General features: G+C 45.5%; 1 protein-coding gene across 1 annotated transcript in view; it reads right to left on the reverse strand.

The window, feature by feature from the left end:
• Positions 1–387: 387 nt before the first annotated feature.
• The window catches only part of RRAGD (Ras related GTP binding D), a 58,160-nt gene continuing 33,147 nt past the window's right edge, over positions 388–25,400 (reverse strand). Inside the window, exons 3-7 of the mRNA XM_055135902.1 lie at positions 22,668–22,867; positions 20,848–20,962; positions 18,217–18,359; positions 13,441–13,589; positions 388–4,362 (exon numbers count right to left, since the gene is read on the reverse strand). Coding sequence (XP_054991877.1) covers positions 4,211–4,362; positions 13,441–13,589; positions 18,217–18,359; positions 20,848–20,962; positions 22,668–22,867 — 759 coding nt within the window. The 3' untranslated portion in view covers positions 388–4,210. The remainder of the gene's footprint in view (positions 4,363–13,440; positions 13,590–18,216; positions 18,360–20,847; positions 20,963–22,667; positions 22,868–25,400) is intronic.

Raw genomic sequence — 25,400 nt, forward strand, 5'->3', positions numbered from 1 at the left:
GCCCTCAAGTTCCCCACAGACACACATTTCCAACATCACTGATGAAAAATCTCTGAAATAACTATTTCAGATCAGGGTTTCCAATCAGAACAGGATTCTCTATGGAAGAAACTTCTCTAAGAATTCTTAAAGCATCAGAGAAGGGAATCCTACCATTCAAGTAAGAATCAACAGATGGACTTTCTTACTGTAGGGCACAGTTCCCTATTCTTGGAAAATGGTACCCACCTCCCAGCTTGGGATGTATACTTTTCCCCCCACTCCCACTCTGGAGAAGCCCATATTCTCTCTTAAACATGAATCTTTACCTCTCTCTTTCCCTTTATTTCCCAAATAGTTGTCTTATTTACAGAAAAAGAAAAGAAAAATTTCCAGAGAGCCTGAGAATAGGATCAAAGCAGCAAGAATTAATATCCTGCTAAAGTTTATTTAAATAATAGTTTTATAATTCAAACAGGCATGTCCCCATCAAAAATATGAAGCAGAGTGTTTAAAAATAATAAAACGAGGGACAGGGATGTAGATTAGGGGGAGGGAACTTGCCTTGCATGTATGAGGCCCTGAATTCAATCTCCAGCACTGTAATAGTAATAGTAATTCATCACTAATAAAAGGATAAATCCTACTATAACATAGCAATTTATTTCCATTATATGAAAGATGGTCCATCAGAACACACAGGGTTTGGGCCACACCTGGTGGTATTCAGGGCTCTGCACTCAGGGATCACTCCTAGTAGGGCTCTGGGGACCATATGTGGCACCAGGGAATCAAACCCGGGTCCATAGTGTGCAAGGCAAGCACCTCCCCTACCATCTCTCTGGTCCCAGGACAAATTCATTTTAAGAAAGGAACCATAGTGACCTAAGAGGCAGTGATATGCATGTATGATAGACAACCTCACATTTATGAAAGATCATAAATTTCCTTTTCACCAGAGATCACTTTTCTCCCAGAGAAATTTTATATGGATATGCTTGAAATAAATGAGAACTCCACCAAGTCGTGAAGCATATGAGATCTCTTTAAATTGGCAGTTGACATTCTTGAAAGCAACGGTTCAATGATCGCTATAAATGATGCACTACTTTAAGTAAAACATAATTCTAATACTTGACAAAATTACAACCAGCCAATAGAAGTTGAATGCAAGCCACATTTGAATAACCAAGGCAGTTCAGCCATTTTTCTAGAATACACTCTAAAGTTACCATATAACCCGTATATGACAATATTGCTGTCTTTAGTCTTTTTTTATACTGAAGGGTCTAAGATATAGTGTGTTCACAAGGTAACACTGTTGCCTTTTTGCAATTTCTATTCCTTCCTAAACAGCGTACTGGGCCGGGACAGGGCTCACAGGCTGAGTGTGTGTTCTGGATGCAGGGGTCTGGGTTTAAGCCCCAGTACCACATGCTTCTCCCCCAGCAGCCCCTGGCTGAGTCCTGCACAGGATCATCAGCCCACACAGCTGGGCCTAGTATTGCTGAGTGGCTCCCAGGCCCCCCTGAGCACTGCTTGGGAGCCCCCCCACTCCCCACCCCTGGGCCAAACCAAACAAAAACACTTACTTTGGCTCTACACTAACACTAAAACACATCACTACAAAGAACCTAAGATGGCATTCTGAAGACCCTCATCTCCACATAGAAGTTCGAATTGTCCCAGAAACCTGTAGGTCATTATTACCCTTTAAAACTGAACAAGTCTTCCCCAGCCACACCTCAGGGCCTTAGATCTGAGACCCAAATGTGGAACACGCTTTGTCATCAGCTTAGTTCTCTACTCAAGAGAAAATTCCAAGGGACTCAAGACTTTCTGATTCCCATAGCAAAATAAGAATACTTGTAAGTATTCAGTAACTTATGTATAAGTATTCATTTTCAATAACGAATACTTACACATAAGCCCTACCTCTCTCTTTTACTAAGAAGACAGGGCCATGTTTTTAGGTCTGAGGGGCCCCAATCTACACATTAGTAATAAGGTTGCGTGTACCCACATCTATTAACTCAGGTCCTACATCATCATAAGATTGATTAATTCTGCCTTTCCCCCAAAGCATCATTTGCTCCTGAAGTAATAGGCATTTCATTTAAGGCACATAGAAAAAAACAAACCCCCATCATATACTCAGCTCAAAAATGGAAGTACTGCTTGTTTACAATTATATAGATACTGAGTAATATGATATACCAAGATAGGCAAGTCTCTCTACTTTGAGGATACAATCGCATTAGAAAAGCAATTCTCTGTTTATTCTAAGTGTAAAAGAAAAATCAGAATTATATTTGTAGGAATAACCCACATATACCAGGCTTATTGGCAAAGGTCCAATGTATTAATGTTTAAAAGTTAGGACAAAGACTTTCTGGTACTCCTATTTCTTCCTCCTCAGGATTCTGAGTAAGAATCATGAGGAAGGTAGATAGGGTATTACAATTAAGTTTTAGATTCTCCCCCCCCCCCAAAAAAAAAAAAAACATAGCCCTGGGAAACTCAATCAACTACTGTTCTAAACTGTCCTTCCCATCTTACCGGAGCAGGACTTAGGAGAAGAGGGGAGAAGCTGGACGGAAGCCCCAGTTAAAAGTGGGGCAGTTTCAGGGACAAGTTGCTTTAGGAACTTGATACATTTGCTCCGATGTCCCATCCAGGCTTCACTAAGACACAATTTTTCCCCCTAGTACCTGCAGGCATGCCCTCAGGATGGACATATTAACCATCTATATGGAAGGGCTTGGGGGGGATGGGTTTAGCTGTCTTTTAACTTCCTGATCACCTAAACTCGAGAGCAGGATTTTCAGATACCATCACGTGCTCACACCAGCTCCAAGCTCTGCCTGACCATGAGGAGAAAGCTCAGGTGACTGCTAGGCTGGGCGGGGCCTGCTTTGGGCGAATTGCTCAGGCCCAGCTCCTAAGGGCGGTCCAGACACAGGTTCCAGGACACGCTCTCACAGCTAAAGAAACTATGTGCCCATCAGAACTGAGCTCTGTGATAGAGCCCCGAGACAATTCTGTGGAGCAAAAACAGCTGAGCCAAGAAACACACTTCAAATGTTATACAACAAACAGGCCCATTTCACAGGACACAAACATACAAGATCAGATATTACATGTATGCATATCGATGTATGTGTACGTGTGTATTGTGTGTGTGTGTGTGTGTGTGTGTGCGTGTGTGTGTGTGTATCTGCAGTTGCCAATCCGTTACACTTAGAGTATCACATGGCCTCTAAATGTGGGCCCTGGGTGGGCAGGAAAGAAAGAGCTTCCTGAAACCCTTCAATTCAGCAACTTCTCATTTTTTTAGTGGTGCTGGTGATCCGACCCAGGGCTTCATCACACATGAAGGCAGGTGCTCTACCACTGGGCTATCTCCCCAGCCCTCAGCAATATTCTGGTTTCTCTCCAATGATCGGCACCATTTTGGAAATCTGGTCCCAAAGGTTTGAAAGAACAGCAGTGCATCAAGAAGTGATGAGTCTGTATAAAATGATCATAGGTGTGCATTTGAGGTAAAAAGCTTTGTAAAACTGTCAAGCAGGGAAGCACAGTGGTGGCTATAGAAACTTTTAGGTAAGTTCAGTACTAACATTGCTCTACAAAACTCCCTTTATACCAATTATAAACGAGAAAGCTCTTATTGCTCCTGGAGTTTAACCTCCAATCTTTCTCTAGTTCCATTGAAAAATGTGTTTTCTCAACAAGTGATAACAAAGAACTCCAAATTTATAAAAAGTCACTGCCAACGCATCATTCTTTGATTAGCTTCTACTGGCCACAACTATATGGACTATTCTATGCCTGGCCTTGACACTGAGTACAGAAAAGACCTTAGAAAAGTTCTTTTATCAAAGTTCGGTTCAATGAGGAATAAAACAACAACACCACCAAGAAAAGGGGCAAAATATATACAGTTCCTGGCGTTTGCACACAGGATCTTTCTGACCAGAGACCATAGAAGTTTACATTTGTGTCATGAAATTACAGGGGATTTCACGTGACTGTGAGTATACAAGATTTTGCTTCAAAGTGCTGACTTTATTGAAAAAAGGGGAAGATCAAGAGGGCTCTAGGGATTTTTTTTTTTAAACAATATATCCGGGTCACATGTCCCAGGCTCCGGGGTTGGTGCTCTTCTGGCTTCGTCCCCAGCACTGCAGCCGTGGCAGGTCTGATTCCCACTGGTGCTCCTAGATCTCACCTACAGCAGCACCCGTGGGGTCCCATTGGGGGTGGCTCCTTTTTTCTTCTGGAGCCGATTCTGAACCTTCCGAGATTTCACCACCTTCATTCTCACCTCAAAAACTTCATGGATGGCCTTCCGAAAGCAATGGAAATTGTAGTCTATTAGCCCTGGAGGTAGAGGGAAATAAAATAATTTAGAATGTCACCTTCCCATGTTGTGCATATCAGGACTGGCCAGTAGGGGGCAGAAGAGGAGCGGCCCAGGCCAAAGGACCCGCTTCCCCCACCCCCTAAAGAAAGGTTCTGAAATACATGACACATTTTCTTTCCGGCAGGTGGGCTACAGTGGTGCTCAGGGGCTTTTTGTGGCTCTGTGTCAGGCGATCTATGATCCAAAAGATTTGGAGAACAAACTAGACTGTTTCCCCTTTTATTTTTATTTATTTATTTATTTATTTTTTGGTTTTTGGGTCACACCTGGCGATGCACAGGGGTTACTCCTGGCTCATGCACTCAGGAATTACTCCTGGCGGTGCTCGGGGGACCATATGGGATGCTGGGAATCGAACCCGGGTCAGTCGCATGCAAGGCAAACGCCCTACCCGCTGTGCTATTGCTCCAGCCCCTGTTTCCCCTTTTAGATGAAAAAAATTTTTTTTTCTTGGGGCAGGAGCGATAGCACAGCGGGTAGGGCATTTGCCTTGCATGCAGCCAACCCGGGTTCGATTTCCAGCATCCCATATGGTCCCCTGAGCACCGCCAAGAGGAATTTCTGAGTACATGAGCCAGGAGTAACCCCTGTGCATCACCAGGTGTGATCCAAAAAGAAAGAAAAAAAAAAAGATTTCTTAGGCCAGAGAGATAGAACAGGGCTTATAGTGCTTGTCCTGCATGAGGCTAACCCTGGTTTGATCCCCAGCACCACATGAGGTGGTACCCACGAGTGAGTCCTTATTACAGCCAAGAGTGTTTCCTGAGCACAGAGTCTGGAGCAAATCCTTGGGCACCACCAGGTGTGTCCCCCTGCTTCCCAGAAAGAAAATAAATTATTTGTTATTATTTTTATTAAATGGCATTATTTAAAAAACAGTCTTGACTGAGTGAAGGCAGACCTTGACGTGCAGTGTGGCTGAGATTTCAAAATTAATCCGTCAGTACTCACTGAATTTCTAATACTGTTTAGGCCAGTGCTACAAAGGCGAGTATGGCCAGGCAAGAAACAACCTCCCTGGTTTTAACCACCAGTCACATTCTCATTCTTTCAGTGTCAAGTGTTTTATTTTTGGTAGTTTTGGGGGTTGGGCCACATCGAGTGGCACTTGGGGACTGACTACTCGCTCTGTGCTCAGGGTAGCACACACAAGCCGTGCTAGGATTTCCAGCCAGTGGCATGCAAGGCGACCTCTTCCATGCTTGTGTTGTCTCTCCAGTCGCTCGGTGTTAAGTTTTAATGGAGAAATAGTAGGACAGAACTCTACTCAGATTAAATATTGCCTTTTGCTACAATGGAGATGGAACTGGAGGATAGCTTACCAAGTAAAATAGAACAGCAAAATAATAACAAAAACCTGACTACTTCTTTCACAGATGGTACAAAAATAAACTGAATCAAGGGTATCCATAAAAGGGATGACCATGGATATAATATTATCTAAAGTAATGGGAGTTCAGTCGCAATTATCCAATAGACTCTGTGACGTTTTATCTGGGCATCACATGGCAACTATGACATATAAACATTTATATTATTGAATACCAGTGTTAAGTCAGTAAACATAAAATTTAAAATATCTATTTTTTGAAAAAAGAAATAGTAGGAAAGAATCATCTTGCATTTTCAGAAACCAGTAGTAAAACAAAATAAAAAGGAGAAAATATAATTCAACTATTATACATTTTTATCACTATCATTCATTAATTATACCATTTAGGATAGGTAGTTGGTTCTATTTACTAGATTTATTTTTATTTATTTCATTATGCCAAAAACAGTAACAACAAGTCTCATAATAGAGATGTTACTGATGCCCGCTCAAGCAAATAGATGAGCAATAGGATGACAGTGTTACTTATTTATTTGCTTTTTGGGCCACACCTGCCAATCCTCAGGGCTTTCCACCCAGGAATTACTCCTGGCAGTGCTCTGGGACCATATGGGATGTCAGGGACTCAACCTAGGTTGGCCACCTGCAAGGCAAATGACCTACTGGCTGTACTATCGCTCTAGTCCTTATTTGCTATCTATTTTTTTCAAGGTTTTATCATTTATTCACTTATTTTGCTTTCTGGCTCTGCACTCTGGAATTACTCCTGGCAGTGCTTGGGGGACCATATGGGATGCTGGAAATCGAACTTGGATTGGTCGAGTGCAAGGCAAATGCCTACCCGCTTATTTGCTATCTTTAAACTTACTAAACTTGGGCCTGGAGTGGCCAGGGTGGAACAGTGGCTAGGGTGGTTCCTGTGCATGTGGGGACCACCTGGGTTCGATCCCCAGAGCCCCATATGGTCTCCTGAGCCCCTTCAGGAGTGATCCCTGAGTGTAGAGTCAGAAGTAAGCCCTGAGCATTTGCCGGGTGTAGCCCCCAAACAAACAAACAAACAAAAATTACTAAACTTAATAAAATTAGCCCAGTGATTACTCCTATCAATCCATGATGTTTCCAGACACCCAAACAAAAACAAAGGAGAGCTGGGATTCCAGCCAAGGATGAGATTCCTCAAAGCAGTCTCTTGCATACAGAACTGGGGAGAACACGACCCCCCCCACCCCAGCCCCCTCCGCCCGTTTCCAGGAGCAACGCCTTCTGCTGCTTCTGCATTGATGCGAACTCCAGAGCAGGGAAACTCAAACTCAAGAGCAGGGAAACTCGGTGACCAATCAGAAGACTTACTCTACCCTCCTAGTACCTCCTGCTCCCAAGCTCTCTCTGTTTGTTTTGGGGGCCACATGTTTTGGGTATGCTCAGGGCTTCCCCCTGGTTCTGTGCACAGGGATCACTCCTGGGGGTGCTGGGGGAACCATACAAAGTACCTGGGACCAAACATGGTCGGCCACATGCAAGGCAAGCACCTGTATTTTACCCACTGTACTATTACGTCTCTGGCCCTCATACATGCTTTGGGGGCCACACCCTATGGTGCTCATAACACAGCGCTCAGGGGGTACATACAGTGTCCAGAATGGAACACGGGGCTCCCACATGCAGAGAATGCACTTCAGTCCTCTAAGCCATCTCCCATGCCACAGGAGATTGTTTCATCAAGAATGAGGCACACCTTGGGGCTGGAGCGATAGCACAGCGGGTAGGGCATTTGTTTGCCTTGTACGCGGCCAACCCGGGTTCGATTCCCAGCATCCCATATGGTCCCCAGAGCAGCACCAGGAGTAATTCCTGAGTGCATGAGGCAGAAGTAACCCCTGTGCAATGCTGGGTGTAGCCGGAAAAAAAAAAAAAAGAATGAGGCACACCAATGAGGCACTTTTAGGGAAAGAAATATAAATAAAAAAGCAAGGAGAAGAAAAAGGGATATGATAGTTCTCTGCCTGTCACATGTGAGATACACTGGTCAGGAGAAGCTCTGAAAAAGGACTGGGTCTCAACATGATACAGGGACAACTTGGGGGATTTCAGAGACAAACTATTCTTGGCAATAGTGCTTGACCATCTTAAATTTATTCACTCTGGCCTGTTGTTAGAGATGACTGTCATCTCGCTGGATTTGAAGTGTTAATATTCACAGGTGGGGAGGAGGGAAGCTCGAAAGGCCAGAGGGCAGGCTTTGCATGCAGGAGCCCTGGGTTTGATCACCGGCACCACAGGGTCCCCTGAGCACCAGGAGGGACCCTGAGCACTGAGCTGGAAGCAGCTCCTAGACGCCTCGAGTGTTACCTATAAGCAAACACAAACCAAATCCCAAAAGACAGAATAGAGATTTCTTTTTTTTTTTTTTGGTTTTTGGGTCACACCTGGCGATGCACAGGGGTTACTCCTGGCTCATGCACTCAGGAATCACTCCTGGCGGTGCTCAGGGGACCATATGGGATGCTGGGAATCGAACCCGGGTCCACCGCGTGCAAGGCAAACGCCCTACCCGCTGTGCTATCGCTCCAGCCCCAGAGAATAGAGATTTCTAAAGAAAGTAGTCATACAAAATATTTCGATTGGTTTCAACCCTTTTATGAAAGGTAGTTGAAAGTATAAAAAATCATGAACCAAATAAGCTCATAACTCAACCCACACAGCCAGGAGCTATCCCACCTCCTCCTCTGTTTAGTGTGTTCAGTGGCTCTTTTTTTTGGGAAGATGGGGGTACATCTGACTACCTCAGGGCTTACTCCTGACTCTGCTCTCAGGGATCATTTCTGGTGACCTTGGGGAACCATGTGGGGTGCCGGGGATAGAACCTGGCTTGGCTGCGTGCAAGCAAGTGCCCTACCCACTGTACTATCATTCCAGTTCCCATTCAGTGGGTCTTAAGCCTAGCAGTACAATAAAACCTTCCAGAGAATTAATAGTGCGCGTATGGGCTAGAGCGATAGCACAGCAGTTAGGCGTTCGCTGACCCGAGTTCGATTCCTCTGCCCCTCTCGGAGAGCCCAGCAAGCTGCCGAGAGTATTGAGCCCTCGAGGCAGAGCCTGGCAAGCTACCCGTGCGTATTGGATATGCCAAAAACAGTAACAATAAGTCTCTCAATGAGAGTTACTGGTGCCTGCTCGAACAAATCGATGAGCAACGGGACGACAGTGACAGTGACAGTGTGCGCATTCTCCCTACACACCAGTCCTCTTCCTAGGAATGCTACAGTATTGGAGAAAGAACCTAAATGTTCACTTTATCCACCTCCCTTCCCAAAGGGACAGAGAGCTTGCACTTTCTCCACCCCTGATATCATGAGGGTGACCCATTCAGATCACGTGCTTGGGATTTTCCAGTTTCCCCCCAAAGGTCTCTGTCCTGAGCAAATACAGAGGTTGGTCACGCTAAGATACACATGTTTTGGGCCAGAGAGTTAATACAGGGGTAAGGCAATTGCCTTGCATGCAGCCAGCCCTGCAAGGCAAGCATTTCCTGCCACTGCATGATCCCCCAAGCACTGTGTGGCCTAAGACCCTCCACCATCTCCCAAAAAATTCACAAAGAATTTTTAATTTTATTTGTTTTTTCTTTTTGGGTCACACCTGGTGATGCACGGGGGTTACTCCTGGCTCTGCACTCAGAAATCACCCCTGGTGGTGCTCAGGGGACCATATGAGATGCTGGGAATTGAATCCGGGTCGGCTGCATGCAAGGCAAATGCCCTACCCGTGTGCTATTGCTAGAAAGGATTTTAATAATGCCTGCCCGGACTAGAGAGATGGTTCAAAGAGTTGGCGTGTGTGCATTAACTAGACCCCACCCCTCCTATCCCCAAAACTTTCTACTTATTTATATCTGAGAGATTACATTAAACTAACACTTAGAGGCCACAGAGATAGTTCATGTGACAGGGCAAATGCCCAGATGGGATGGAGGCCTCGAGGTGACCTCTAGCACCATATCCCCTCAGCAGCCCCCTGCTTGTTTAGCCCCAGAAAGGCCCAGCATCACCGGCCCACAGGCGCCAAGCGCTGCTGGATGTGGCTCTGACAGACACCCTAACACCTAGGTTTCAAGCTGACTCAATAAACACTACCAAATCTAGCTACTCTCAGGCTTAATGCCACCTAAGTGGATTAATGATCCATTACCAAAGATGCCCGCAATGAATTCCTGTTTACACTTACTTCCACAACCATAGATCAAGGCTAATTTTAGCGGGCAAAAGTGCGAGGAGAAACAGGTCATGCGTACTTTGAGAGTAATTATTAACTGCAAAGAGAAATACAGTAACTTTCCAGTGGAAAGAGCTAGACAACACAGTCTTCACGAAATCCTGGCTGGCCTTGCCAATAAGAAGGGTGCGTGGATACCAGGAGCCCTTGGACATGAGATGCCAAAGGCCCCCATTACCTCTGTGGACTCAGGCCCACGGACAGAATCTCATTCCAATTGTATGAAAGTATTCATGGGCCCCATTCACAGGTCACCCTACAGAATGATCAGCACTTCTCAAAAGTGACACCATTGTGGAAAATGAGGAATTGTCACAAATTGGAGGAGAAAAAGGAAAATTATTTGGAACCAGATTAGGAAAAATGGGCATTTCTGGGAGGAAAATAAAAACAACAACTAGGGAAATTGAACTAAGGACTATTGTTCAGTTAATAGTACTATATCAAAGTTAATTTTCTAGTTGTAATAAGAGTATTAAATTGAAAATCAGCACAGGGGAGGCCGGAGTGATAGGAGGGGGGTGGGGGGGATTTACCTTGTACGCTGCCAATCCGGGTTCAATCCCCAGCATCCCATATGGTCCCGCAGCACTGCCAGGAGTGATTCCTGAGTGCAGAGCCAGGAGTAACCCCTGAGCATCAGTGGGTATGACCCCCCCCCCGCAAAAAAAAAAAAAGAAAGAAAATCAGCTCAGGGAGATAGCACAATGTATCTATCTACCAGATAGACAGATGGTAGATGACAAACCTAGCAAATATGAGGCCCTGAGTTCCATGCCCTGCCCACAGCCTCAGGCTTTTCTCCACCCCTCCCCAACATCATCAGGCCCCTAAGCATAGCCCAACTGACACCAGGTATGGCCCTGAGCGGTCCCCAAGGAGCAGCAGGCTGAGTTCAGCTGGGAGTGGCCCCAGGTTCCCTAAGCACCTGTGAAAAGAATCAGTTCAGGGATGGGAGCAATAGTACAAGAGGGAGGGCATTTGCCTTGCACGTGGCTGACCAGTGTTCAAACCCGGCATCCCAAAGGGTCCCCTGAGCATTGTCAGGAATGATTTTTTTTTTTTGCTTTTTGGGTCACACCCGGCGATGCACAGGGGTTACTCCTGGCTCTGCACTCAGGAATTACCCCTGGCCGGGCTCAGGGGACCATAGGGGATGCTGGGATTTGAACCTGGGTCGGCCGCGTGCAAGGCAAACACCCTACCCGCTGTGCTATCTCTCCAGCCCCAGGAAAGATTCTTGAGTGCAGAGCCAGGAGTAATACCTGGTAATCATTGGGTGTGGTCCAAAAACAAATCAAAAAAAGGGACAATTCAAACTAGGATTAGGAAAAAAAACCTGGAAATTCTTAGCTCTGTCTGTCAATCACTGGTGTTGGGGTCTTAGTAGATCATCACCTCTATTTTCTGAGTCTGGGTAAAATCCATTAAACCAGAGAATGAGGGCAGCTGAGACAGTGTAGCTGGTAAGGTGCTTGCGGTGTAGCTGACATGAGTTTGAACCCTGTCACTGGCTCTCTCCTGCCATCCCCTCCGGTGTAACCCCTGAGCAAAGAGCAGGAGGAAGCCCTGAACACAAGGGGATGTGCCCCTCTCTCCGAAAAATGTGCTTTTCTCATGAACATGTATTGCTCGAAAAGCAGGCTATCTTGTTGGGAAATTTTTTTGCCCGACATATTGGTAAATCGTATCAATAATTTGTTCACCCATCAAACCAGTGAATTGTTCTCAAAAAACTAGAGGTTGAGCTCCCATTTGACCCAGCAATACCACTGCTGGGAATATATCCCAGAAAAGCCAAAAAGTATAGTCGAAGTGACATATGCACTTATATGTTCACCGCAGCACTGTTTACAATAGCCAGAATCTGGAAAAAACCCGAGTGCCCTAGAACAGATGACTGGTTGAAGAAACTCTGGTATATCTATACAATGGAATACTATGCAGCTGTTAGAAAAAAATGAGGTCATGACGTTTGCATATAAGTGGATCAACATGGAAAGTATCATGCTAAGTGAAATGAGTCAGAAAGAGAGAGACAGACATAGAAAGATTGCACTCATCTGTGGAATATAAAATAATAGACTATAAGACTAACGCCCAAGAATAGTAGAAATAAGTACCAGGAGGTTGTCTCCATGGCTTGGAGGCTGGTCTCTCATTCTGGGTAACTCAGGGAAGGGACCACCAAGTAAAATGTGGTTGGAGGTCATGTGGGGGAAGGGCGATGTGGGCCGAATACAGATTAGAGACTGAACACAATGGCCACTCAACACCTATATTGCAAACCACAACACCTAATCAGAGAGAGAGAACAAAAGGGAATACCCTGCCATAGTGGCAGGGTGGGGTGGGGGGGAGGGATGTTGGGTTTACTGGTGGTGGAGAATGGGCACTGGTGAAGGGATGGGTTATCGAACTTTGTATGGGGGAAACATGAGCACAAAGATGTATAAATCTGTAACTGTACCCTCACGATGACTCTCTAATTAAAAATAAACTAATAAAAAAAACATAAAAAAAAAAAAACCAGTGAATTGTTAGCAAGCATCTCTGGACGCATCATGCAGCAAGCATTTCTGGATTTAGTTAGGGGAACAAAGTTGATTTTACAAGGTTGCTTTTGCCTTGAAATCAAATTTAATCATGAAAAGGTAAACGATGTTTACCAAGCACCTTCCCGCACTCTGTCTTTGGGGTCACAACACTGTCCCTGTCTTCTGAGGTGTTAAGTGGTACGGAACAACATGGCTCAGTTTTAATAATGCATGAGCCTGGCATCCCCTCTTTCCTGTCATCTCAGGAGGGTCCTTCAGACTGTCTGAGCAGAGGTTCCCAACTTTATTTGGCCTACCACTCCCTTTTCAGAAATAAAATAAACAAGTTTCACTGTGTGTTTACAGGACCTTGAACCTTTAAGCAAATAATCAAAATAATACCTGGCATCTGATATGGTTCCCCCAACACCTCCAGGGTAATTCCTGAGCGCATAGGCAGAAGTAATCCCCAAGCAGCACCAGGTGTGACCCAACAATCAATCAATAATCAATCAATCAGCACTGACACCCCTTCCCAGTGCACCTGTGGATACTTTCATCCCTGCACCATCAGTCCACTTGCACCCTGGGGAGGTATTGCCTAAGGCAAGGGGCGCAGCTCTAGAGACCTGGACAGACAGGGGGGTTGCACCTCCCCAAGAGCCTGGTCCCAGAGTCCCCGGGTCCTCTATTCACTGGCATCAATGCTGGGCCCCCTGCAGGGAGAGGCTAGTGCCGCCTGCCCCCAAAACAGGGCAGAGGCTGGTTCTGTTGGCAAAAGCCTGGCGTAAATGTGCAGGATCTCAGCCCACAGCCGCCCACCCCACCACATTCAACAAGCGCCGAAGGCCCTCAAGTGGCCAGGCTGCCCCGAGCCAGGCCAGAACCAATACCTTTCCTTTCAAAGCTCTCCTCTCGGACAAAGCAAACCAGGGCCAGGAACTTGGTCACCTCCTTCAAATAAAGAACCGTCGTATTATTCAGCTTGATAATGGCGGTCGATTCTTTGTCATAGGGGGTGCCAGCTCCATCTTCTTTGAGACTAAATGGGAAGAGAAAACCAAAACATATTTGACCACTAAAAAGAACTAGAAATTGAAAACTTACATCTCTCTAACACACACAGACACACACAGACACACACACACACACACACACACTCCCCCAACCCAACCCCCAGCTTTAGCACAAAATGTGAGGATCACTAAGACAACTTTGAGTATCTCTCAACCAAAGGGCTCAGAAATATGTGGCCACACTGCTGGACCCAGAAGGCCACAGGCACCTTCCTATGGACACAATCAGTGGCTGCTGTAGTAATGAGTAAGTTCTGCTGCCTAAAATCACAGGTGAGGGGCTGGAGCGATAGCACAGCAGATATGGCGTTTGCCTTGCATGCGTCCGGCCCAGGTTCAATCCCTGGCATCCCATATGGTTCCCCAAGCACCACCAGGAGTAATTCCTGAGTGCAGAGCCAGGAGTAACCCCTAAGCATTGCTGGGTGTGATCCAAAAAGCAAAAATAAATAAAATTAAAAAAAATAAAATCACAGGTGAGGGAGAGAGGGTAGCGTTCCTTTCCTCCATGGCCCCTGAGGTTTCTTGCTTTTCCACTGTCTGAGGAAACTGTGAGAGCTGAAGAACATTCCAAATGAAAGGTGGCTGAAGAGACATGATGGCCAAATGCTGGGCCAGGTTCTGGATCCGGAATGAACTCATAATATATAAGATTAAGATATGTGGGGGCTGGAGTGATAGCACACCGGGTAGGGCATTTGTCTCGCACGCGGCCGACCCAGGTTCTATTCCCAGCATCCCATATGGTCCCCCGAGCACCACCAGGAGTTATTCCTGAGTGCATGAGCCAGGAGTAACCCCCGTGCATCACCAGGTATGGCCCAAAAAGCAAATAATAATAATAATAATAATAATATGTATCTGGATCAGGTGATACACATTAAGAGCAAGTGTAGCAGGTGAAGGTGGTCACTTGGAATGAAACCGTGATCCTCTGAGAGAACTTCTTATGGGCCTGAGCAAGAGCACACGTTCAACCAAGGTTTGATCTTCAGCACTCCATATGGTCCTTAGGAGTGATCAGTGAGCACAAAGCCGGGAGTAAGCCCTGAGCAACCATGGGGTATGGCCTTACCACCACGCCCCTACCAAAAAGAGAGAGAGAGAGAGAGAGAGAGACTGACTGAACGACCGACTATGTTCATAAGACACAGATGCTCAAGTAGCTAGGGTCAGAAAAGCATGTCATGTGGGTTAAAAAGGGAGAGCAAATACAGCACATTGATTATTTTAAAGAGGACCAATGAATTCCAGTGAAGGATATATGGGAATTCACTTATCTTCTTACACAATTTCTACAGGTTTGAAATGCTCTCAAACTAGGATGTTCAATGACTGTGTTGTCTGCCGAGAAAGAGGTGTGTGGTCTGCGGGCACGGGGCCTGGGTTTGAATCCCAGCTCTCTGACTATGTCAACTGGGGCAAGCTGAGCAACTTCTTTGAGCCATCATTTCTTCACTCGTATTCTCACAGCAATTACTTCAGAATTTCCCAATGGAACGAAATGATGCACACACAGCACTCAGCACAGTGCTGACGGCATATGAAATGCACGTGCATGCCACGCTGTCATTTAACCCTGACCTTACTGATTCAAACTGGCCCCTCTATAGACAGTGACAGATTCAACTGTGATTCCTTCCCTCATAGAGGCAGAGGCCTACTTCCCTACCCTTTCCCCTTCATCTGAAACTATAATACACATGTTAAGGGGGGACACACCCAGTACTGTGGGGGTGGGGGGGCAGGGGCGTGGAAGGGTGGTGGGGGGAGACAAACTCCCAGCATTGTACCCAGGAGACTGCTGTGGACTGTGGTCATAGGACAGAAGCTGGGGCACCCACAGACATAGCCTATGCTTCAGCTATTTTGACTATGCCCCATCTCTTGGGCACACACTCATTTTACTTTCCGTCTGTATGAACAATTGACCACAAATGTGACTTAGCTGGAACTATGCTAAAGTAAAAAAAGTGAAAAAAAAAAGTAATGTGCTGAGAACAACAAGCTGAAACATTAAACATTTTTGCACATATGGCCAAGTGTGTAGATCAAGGCGCTGAGGCTGATTCAGTGATTTGCATGTTGGCCAACCTCCACCCACAGAACAAAATAAACAGAAATGGCAATGGTGACACTTTCTAGGGAAGGTAAAGACTAAAGGTTCTTTTCATTTCCTTTTCATCGTTTTACATAGCTTCTATAGTGAGCATGTATTTTCTTCATCATGCACTGCACTGTCGTCCTGTTGTTCATCGATTTGCTTGAGCAGGCACCAGTAACGTCTCCATTGTGAGACTTGTTGTTACTGTTTTTGGGATATCAAACACTCCACGGGTAGCTTGCCAGGCTCTGCTGTGCAGGCAGGATACTCTCGGTAGCTTGCCAGTCTCTCCAAGAGGGACAGAGGAATCGAACCCGGGTTGGCTGCATGCAAGGCAAATGCCCTACCCGCTGTGCTATATAATCATGAAAAAGTTAAGACCAAACAAATTAGGAAAACAAAAAGACCATAAAAAAAGCCACAAGATATTGATGAGGTTTAACAACTACCACAACCATGTGTTACTACTTTTGCTTCCGTTCATGAAGCAAAGGATGCACATAAAGATAGAATGCAACAGCTCAAGTGTGTGTGCGTGCGTGTGCGTGTGCGTGTGTGCGTGTGTGCGTGTGTGTGTGTGTGTGTGTGTGTGTGTGTGTACACACAGCCACAACTCCAGCTGCCCCTGTCTGCACTGAGTCTGGCTGGTACTGGTCCAGCAAACAATCCGAGGAACCCCAAGTCTCATTCTGCCTCAGACTGGTTCTTACTGCTCCCAGTGGCTTCCTGGGAACACTGTCCTCCAGGAAGAAAAAACAATCTGCAAACAGGACACAGCTCCAGGCTCCTTCTCCCTCCCCATGTTTGTTTTCACTGCTTGTGAGTAACTGATGAACAACATTTACTTGAACAACCTACCACTTATTATGTCTAATTACCATATGGCCCAAGGAGGACTCTGAATATCGTTAAGTATGGGCCAGATTAATTGTGTTCTTCCTGTATCTGATTATGACAGCAATCTAGCCTATAATCAGGGTACATTCAGCTTCAAGGAGTATTTCAAGGTCATCCTGTTATTATGTAAAAACAACAATACTGCAGGGCAGTCATCTTGGGGGAAAGGATCTCCTGCCGAAGGCAGATGGCAGTGTTGAATAAACAACAATAAGACAAACAAGAAGATTCGTGGCAGCCACAATTTTACAGTCTATCTACCTAATGATGTTTCGTCTTCTAGATAGTTCTGCACTCCTGTCCTGTTCCATAAAAGGGACTGTGAATATGCACAAATGTAGAACAGAGTTAACAAAATCTGCAAAGGATTTCTAGATAGTGAGGGAAATGGTGAGGTTGAGAGTTCTACAAAATCAACAGGACAGAAGAGACTGTTTAAAGTGGGACACACCATGAGTGAAGAAGAAAATACACAAAAGCCTTGATGAGGCTCTGAATCCAATACAGGGCCAGAGCGATATAATAAAGTGGGTGGGGCATTTGACTTGCATGCAGCCTACTGGGGTTTGTTCCCCGGTATTCCATAGGGTGCCACAAGCCCACAAGGAGTATTGCTAAGTGAAGAGTTAGGAGTAATCCCTAAGCATTGCCAGGTGTGACCCCCCCACAAAACAAACCATCAGTTATTTCCAATAATGAAGATAATAAAACTATTGTTACTATGAGCTATTTATTCAAGGATCCTATTAATCTCTCTGAGTGTAAATGGCATGATGATATGAAGACAAGAATCAGACTAGAGTTCAAATTCTAGTTCTTTGTCTAACTGAGTTATTAGAAGCTCAACCCCTCTTGGCCTCACATTTTCCATCTCTAAAGCGGCATGGAATAATGGATAATTTGATAATATAATGTATACAATGAGATTATTAGAACAATGCAGCATTTACTCAGTAATTGTTATTATTTCACGCCAAGTGATTTGCATATTTATATGAAAGAAAAGTATGCCTTAAGTGTAACCCTTAAGAATGTTTTACTGGGGGGCTGGATCGATAGATAGCACAGCGGGTAGGGCGTTTGCCTTGCACGCGGCCGACCCGGGTTTGAATCCCAGCATCCCATATGGTCCCCCGAGCAATGCCAGGAGTAATTCCTGAGTGCAGAGACAGGAGTAACCCTGTGCATCGCTGTGTGTGACCCAAAAAAGCCAAAAAAAAAAAAGAATGTTTTACTTACTACAGTTGGTAAGGTGCTTGCCTTATACACAGCCAACCCAGATATGGCCTCAGTACCACATACGGTCCCCTGAGCCTCACCAGGAATAAATGATTCCTGAGAACAGAGCCAGGAGTAAGCCCTGAGCACCAGGAAGCATCACCAAAAAGACAAAAGAAGTTTTATTTACATAGGGGCCAGGAAGATGATACCTTAGTGGGCTGGAGTGCATGCTTTACAAGTCAGACATCTGGGTTCAAACACTAGCAATGTATAATCCCCTAAGCACTGCAGGGAACACCCCAGAGTACTAAGCTGGGAGGAGCCCCTGAGCACTGCCAGGTGTGTCCCCCCAAAATTAGTGTTTTACTTACCCATAAATACAAGAGATGTCAATAACCACATCGATCATATCACAGCAGAGCTCGTAGGTTTGCATATCCACGGGGGTACTATCAGTTGCAATATAAATTTTACTGACCACATCAAATAGAAATGCCTTTTCAATTCCAGAATTCTGAAACAAAAAAGTAAATGCTGTCTTTAATGGGATGCCTGAGTTCATACTATGTCACGGTTATATACACATCAGTCTAAACTTGGTATAAAATATGACAGAGCCAGGAATTGCTCCTGAAAGCTTCTTTGGTGTGGTCCCAACCACCCTCCAAAATAAAATATAAAAAAATTTGTTCCTAAAAGTTAAAAAAAATTAAATAACTCAGGTGGTTCTATTTTATTGTAATTAAAACTCATAGCAATAAACTTTATAATGGAGTTCCATAAAAATGAAAAATGAATTCATTATCATGAATTGGGCATTATTTCCTGACTCCAGAGATTTATCTGCTTTAGGGAAAAGGTCAAATAAGAATATTTATTTTACAATTGTAGCGATAGTTTTCTTGTTAGGGATCAAGCCCAGGGCCTGATTCATTCAAGGTATTGTTCTAACACTGAGCTACGTTTCTGCCCTCATTTTAAATTACAAGTCAATTAGGGCTGGAGTGATAGCACAGCGGGTAGGGCATTTGCCTTACACGTGGCTGACCCGGGTTCGATTCCCAGCATCCCATATGGTCCCCTGAGCACCACCAAGAGTGAGTCCTGAGTGCATGAGCCAGGAGTAACCCCTGTGCATCGCCAGGTGTGACCCAAAAAAGTGGGGGGAAAAAAGTCAATTAAAAATCTAAACAAACTCAAAATTGTGCAGTGAGAATAAATCTGAATACAATCACTAGGTCTACTTTAATTCTGCCCTGCAAGCCTGACTAGAGCTGAAAAGTATATAGACTCACTCAGACAGTGCAGTGATCAAGTGTTTTGTTGTTGCTCTGTTAATGTTTTCATGTGTTGAAAATACTAAAATTGGGCTGGAGCAATTTGCATGCGGGTAGGGCATTTGCCTTGCACACAGCCAACCCAGGTTTGATTCCCAGCATCCCATATGGTCCCCCAAGCACCACCAGGAGTAATTCCTGAGTGCAGAGCCAGGAGTAACCCCTGTGCATCGCTGGGTGTGACCCAAAAAGCAAAAAAGCAAAAAAATAAAAAAATAAAAGGAAAATACTAAAATTATTTTTTGGAGCTGGTGAGATAGTACAGAGACTAAGATGCTTGCCTTGCACCTGACCCCAGCATGCCGGGAGCACTGATCCTCCCGAGCACTGCCAGGATTGATGATCTCTAAGCACCACTTAGTGTGGCCTAAAAACCAAAAAAATTTTTTAGAGCCAGGCAGATAGATAGAGCACATATTTCTTTCTTTCTTTTTTTTTTCTTTTTGGGTCACACCCGGCAATGCACAGGGGTCACTCCTGAGGCTCTGCACTCAGGAATCACCCCTGGCGGTGCTCAGGGGACCATATGGGATGCTGGGAATCGAACCCGGGTCAGCCACGTGCAAGGCAAATGCCCTACCCGCTGTGCTATCGCTCCAGCCCCAATAGAGCACATCTTTCATGCAGCCAATCAAGTTGGATTTCCAGCACCACATGGTCCTCTCATCATCAGAGGCAGGAATAAGGCCTGAGCATGGCTGGGTATGGTCCAGAAAACAAACATAATAAAATATTAAACTATATTTCCTAATGACAGAAAAATGGTTTCTATCCCAGACCTCTGATAAAGTTCATCTACTGCTGAATGAATGCCGAAGGCCCAATTCCAGTAAACATTGCAGTTATACCAGTAAACTACAGGCTCCTATTCTGGGAGTTAAAAATTTAATGAAATGAAAGCAATGTGGAGGAATGCCTTCTAAAGCAATATTTCAAAGTTGGAGGCTTGGATCAAAGGACAGGAGCTTATCATTTATGTGTAGGAGGTGTGGGTTCAATCTTTAGCACCTCATGATCCTTCAGACACAACCAGGTATGGGCAAAAATGCAAAAAACAAATTAACAAAACCAGTAACCAAAGACATAGTTCCAGGGGTAAGGCATTTTTCTTTTCTTTTTTTTTTTTTTGCTTTTTGGGTCACACCCAGCAATGCACAGGGGTTACTCCTGGCTCATGCACTCAGGAATTACTCCTGGTGGTGCTCGGGGAACCATACGGGATGCTGGGGAATCGAACCTGGGTCGGCCGCATGCAAGGCAAATGCCCTACCCGCTGTGCTATTGCTCCAGCCCTGGTAAGGCATTTTTCTTGCATGTGGCCAATCTCCAGTTTGATCCCTTTCATCATATATGGCCCCCTTCTCTGAGCCCTACTAGGGATAACCCCTGAACACAGAACTGAGAGAAGCCCCGAAGGACTACCAGCTATGGCCCCCAGACTCCAAAATAAATAAAAACTAAACACTTCAGGGGCCAGAGATGTAACTCAGTAGTGCTTTGAATGTGTGAGGCACTGGATTTGGTCCCCAGCACCAAGGGGTGGGGGATAATACTTCTATAACTTTGAAAGGCTAATAGAGCAAGCAGAATTCAGATCTTTTTTTACTCTGGAATTTTATTCTCAAATTCTAAGACCAGTTTAACAGGGTGATATTATTTACTTACGGAGATAAAGATGTTTAGCAAATTCTCCAGGGTGGGGAGTTGAGGAATCAGTTTCTGAACCACTTTGCTAAAAGCTTCAAATATTGAGTGATCGTATATGCTCGTCAGATAGAAGCTGCAAGAGGAAGTGGTATTTTGTCATGGTTTCCTTTGAGGAGTAGATTGCTTCGGCTATGTCACAACCCCTGCCTTCTGCTCCACCGCATGCGAAATTCCACATGACACAGCCCCAAAATGCACACATCCCTAACTCCCCCAAAGCAAGTGACGAGCCATTCTCATCTGCAGACTCACTGCACTGGGAAGCGAAAGATACAGTGATGGAAGGGACACCGAGCTCAAAAGGCTGAGTGCATGCCTGGCAGGCAGGAGGCTGGGGGCGATCCCTGGCACCACCTGGCCCCCCAAGCACCATGGGTAGCAACCCCAGAACAGCATCGGGAGTAAACCCGAAGCACCACCCAAATAATAAACAAATTAATAAGAATCTTTTTTAAAAAGGGAGTGGTATGTGTCCATACCAGCGTCCTTATGGTTTGTGAAAGAATTCATACCAGATCATCTTCATAAGACTACGAGCCGAGCAAGTTATATTATTAAAACCGAAGTGCTCATCTTCTTCATTTTCCACTCAAATTTACAAATGGAATGAGGCATATACCACTCCATCGAAAATAAATAAATAAAAAGACAGGAGGGCCAGAGAAATAGTACAGTGAGCAAGGCGCTTATCTTGCATGAGGCCAACCTGGGTTCAATCCCTGGTATCCCTGATGGCCCCCTAAGCACCTCCAGGAGTTATCCCTGAGTGCAGAACCAAGAGTAACTTCCAAGCACCGCTGGGTGTGCTCCCAAAACAAGAGTTGTAATTGTCTCTATAAAATATAAAATGAGTACAGGAAAAATAATTTGTGTAACGGATAGAAATTATTTTCGTCTATATTTCTTTTATTTGAATTAGTTTCAGTTTTTTTTTATTATTATTACTGTTTTTGGACCACAACCTGGCAGTGTTCGGATATTCTGCTCACTCCTGGGAGGCTTGGGACCATATGGGGTGACAGGGATTGAACCCAGTCAGCCGTGTGCAAGGCAAGCACCCTACCCACTATATATGATCGCTCTGGCCCCTCATAGTCTTCTTTTACTTATGACTACAGGTACCATCATACTGATCAGGAAATAGAAATTTCAAGGGCTGGAGAAATAGAGCAGGAGTTAAGGCATTTGCCTTGTATGCAGCTGACCTCTGGGCACTGGAGAATGTGGACAAAAACCACATCCTCCCCCCACCAAACAGAACTAGAAACTTCCATCTTGATTGACTTCCTGGCTTAGATCCAGAGGTTTTATGGCAGCTGTCTTCCTTTATTTCATGGAGGGGTGGGAGGGCGGAGCGCTGGGCTATACCAGGTGTGATGCTCAGGGCTTACTCCTGGCTCTGCACTCAGGAATCACTCCTGGCAGAGCCCAGAAACCATGTGATGTGAGACGCTGGGAACTGAACCCGGGTCGGCCTGTGTGGTGCTGTATTATTTCTCCAGCCCCGTGGTGTCTCTCGTATGGTACAAGAGCCTTAGTTTTGGCCATCTGCTAAAATGGTTTTTCTATCACCTCGTTGCTTTTGCCAAAGATTAAATTAGCACATGCAAAGCTAGCTTTCCCCAAATAATATCCCAGCATCTCTAGCACAAAACAGGATCAACAGGCGGATCACTGCCCAGGCCAAACCACCAGTCACTTCAGACTCCAAACCTGCTTTCACCCCTGCCTTGCTGGGTGATTTACCGAGGGGCGGGGGGGTGGGTCTTGGCTCTCACCTCAGGTGAATTTTCTCTAGTCCAGCATCTGCAAGGTCATCGTTTGCTCTCTGGTGAATGTCTCTTTGGGTTTCGATTTTGTGGTCGTCTGACAGACCGTCCACTTTGTGAATAAATACCTCAAAGTTGATGTCAGTGTTCACTTTGTAGGCCCTGGTCACAGTGAGGTGCAGCCTGGCCAGGGCTTCCATGTAATCGTCCTGGGAACAAAGGGACCGTCAGAGCAGGCCGCACAACTTCCTCAGCCTTCCGACTCTTCCTGAGCCGCCACCTCACTGAAGTTAGGATGCTCTAAGCCAGTTGTTCTCAACTTTTCTTCACCCATGGCTTCCTTCCGGCCCTGTTTTCTTCCTCCGGTCTCCTCCTCCTTGTACTACCGCTGGTCCCCCTCTTACGGAATTTTCAACTGTGGCCCCTTGGCATATCCCCGGGTTCCTGGCTGAGAAACATTGATCTAGAGTAATGGCCACCTAGTCACATGGAACTATCTTCCTCCTTCCTGCAGATAATGGCCAAGTAGTGCCACAGTGAATCCCTGTGCGTGCTTCTTCAGAGTCAAGCGTAGACCTGAGATCACATGCTCTCCCCTCTCCTGCAACTCTATCCCTCACTCTCCCCTCTCCCCTCCAGGGCAACCGCCATCTCAAATTCAGTGTTTATTCTCATTCACATTACCACAGACATAGGTTTCCCTAGACATGAGGAATGCATTTGCCTGGACATAAATTGACAGAAACATCAAGCTACAGGGGCTGTAGAGATGGTACAATGGGCAGGGCGCATGCAGCTGACCAGGGTTTGATCCCTGGCATCCCATATGGTCTCCTGAACACCATCAAGAGTGATTCCTGAGTGCAGAGCCAGGTGTAACCCCTGAGCATTGCTAGGTGTGGCCCCCAAACAAACAAAAACAAGCAATAGTTACATTTTTTTTTTTTGCTTTTTGGGTCACACCCAGCGTTGCACAGGGGTTACTCCTGGCTCATGCACTCAGGAATAACTCTTGGCGATACTCGGGGGACCATAAGGAATGCTGGGAATCGAACCCGTGTCTACCACATGCAAGGCAAATGCCCTACCTGCTGTGCTATCACTCCAGCCCTCATTTTTTGCTTTTTTGACCACACCCAGCTGTGCCCAGGCCTTACTCCTGGCTCTGTGCTGAGGGGTCACTTCTGGCTCCTGGCGCTGCTCGGGAGATGAAATGCAGTGTCAGGGATCAAACCAAGTTCAGTCTCACACCTCCAGTGATGCTCTCTTCCCCAGCCCCTCACTCAACATTTATCGAAGAGATTTATCTACAGAGATGTACATATCTCCTTTCAACGTGTCTACAAAAGTGCATCGTGGGGATGGTCTACGCCTGCCACTATGTATTCCAATGTGCCAAGACCGACAGTGACACTGAACAGTGTCGCGCTCATTATCTGTGTGCCTCTCTCCAAGGCTCTGAAGGCTGACTAGCAGGGTGAGAGAAATGAGCAGTCTTGCTTGGCTGGCCCCCGGGAAAGAACACCACCCTCTCCAGGTTCCAAACTCAGCACTCGGAGTTGCCACATCTCTTAATTATGGCTCATCTGCAGGGTGTGAGCAGGTCATCGTTACAGCAAAGGAGAGGCACTGCCAGCACAGAACTTCAAGCACTTTCACCCTCTATTCTGGTGTTGCTGGTTTTGGGGTTTGTTGTGCTTGGTTTCATTTTGTTTTAGTTTCAGGTTTGGGGGCCACACCCAGCGGCCCCCAGGGCTTCCTCCTGGCTCTGTGTGGGACCCTGTGCAGTACTGGAGATCAGAATGGATTCAGTCACATGCAAGGCAAGCGCTTTAACTATTGACCTATCTCTCTAGCCCTCACCTTCCATTCTGACTCCAAATCTGAATACAGAAAGCCAATGAGACAGGGATGCTGTGAGACCCTCGGATAGATCCCCAGCAATGAACAAAAAAAATGTGGAGAGAGGGGCTGGAGCGATAGCACAGCAGGTAGGGTGTTTGCCTTGCACGTGGCCGACCCAGGTTCAATTCCCAGAATCCCATATAGTCCCCCAAGTACCGCCAGGAGTAATTCCTGAGTGCAAAGCCAGGAGTAACCCCTGTGCATTGCTGGGTGTGACCTAAAAAAAAAAAAAACAAAAACGTGGAGCGGGTTGTTTCTTGCCATTCTTCTATTTCCCAAACTAAATTAATAGTTCCTAGTCTGAAGAGAAATAAAAATATTAGATACTAACTGGAAACTATGAAAAGGGAAATGTTCTCTTTTATCCTTCATGCTTTAAAGAACTGTTAAGGAAATGGTGCTGGCACAACTGGACAACCACATGCAAAAAAATGGGTTTAGACCTTGACCTGACACCATGCACAAAAGTCAGATCAAAATGGATTAAAGACCTCAACATTAGACCACAAACCATAAGGTACATTGAAGACAAGGTCGGCAAAACCCTCCACGATATTGAAGATAAAGGTATCTTCAAAGGTGACACGGAACTAAGCAATCTAGTAAAAACAGAGATCAACAAATGGGACTACATTAAACTAAAAAGCTTCTGCACCGCAAGAGATACAGTGACCAGAATACAAAGACTATCCACAGAATGGGAAAGGATATTTACACAATACCCATCAGATAAGGGGTTGATATCAATGGTATATAAAGCACTGGTTGAACTCTACAAGAAGAAAACATCCAACCCCATCAAAAAATGGGGCAAAGAAATGAACAGAAACTTTACCA

This window comes from Sorex araneus, chromosome 4 (assembly GCF_027595985.1).
Source record: "Sorex araneus isolate mSorAra2 chromosome 4, mSorAra2.pri, whole genome shotgun sequence".
NCBI classification, from domain to species: domain Eukaryota; kingdom Metazoa; phylum Chordata; class Mammalia; order Eulipotyphla; family Soricidae; genus Sorex; species Sorex araneus.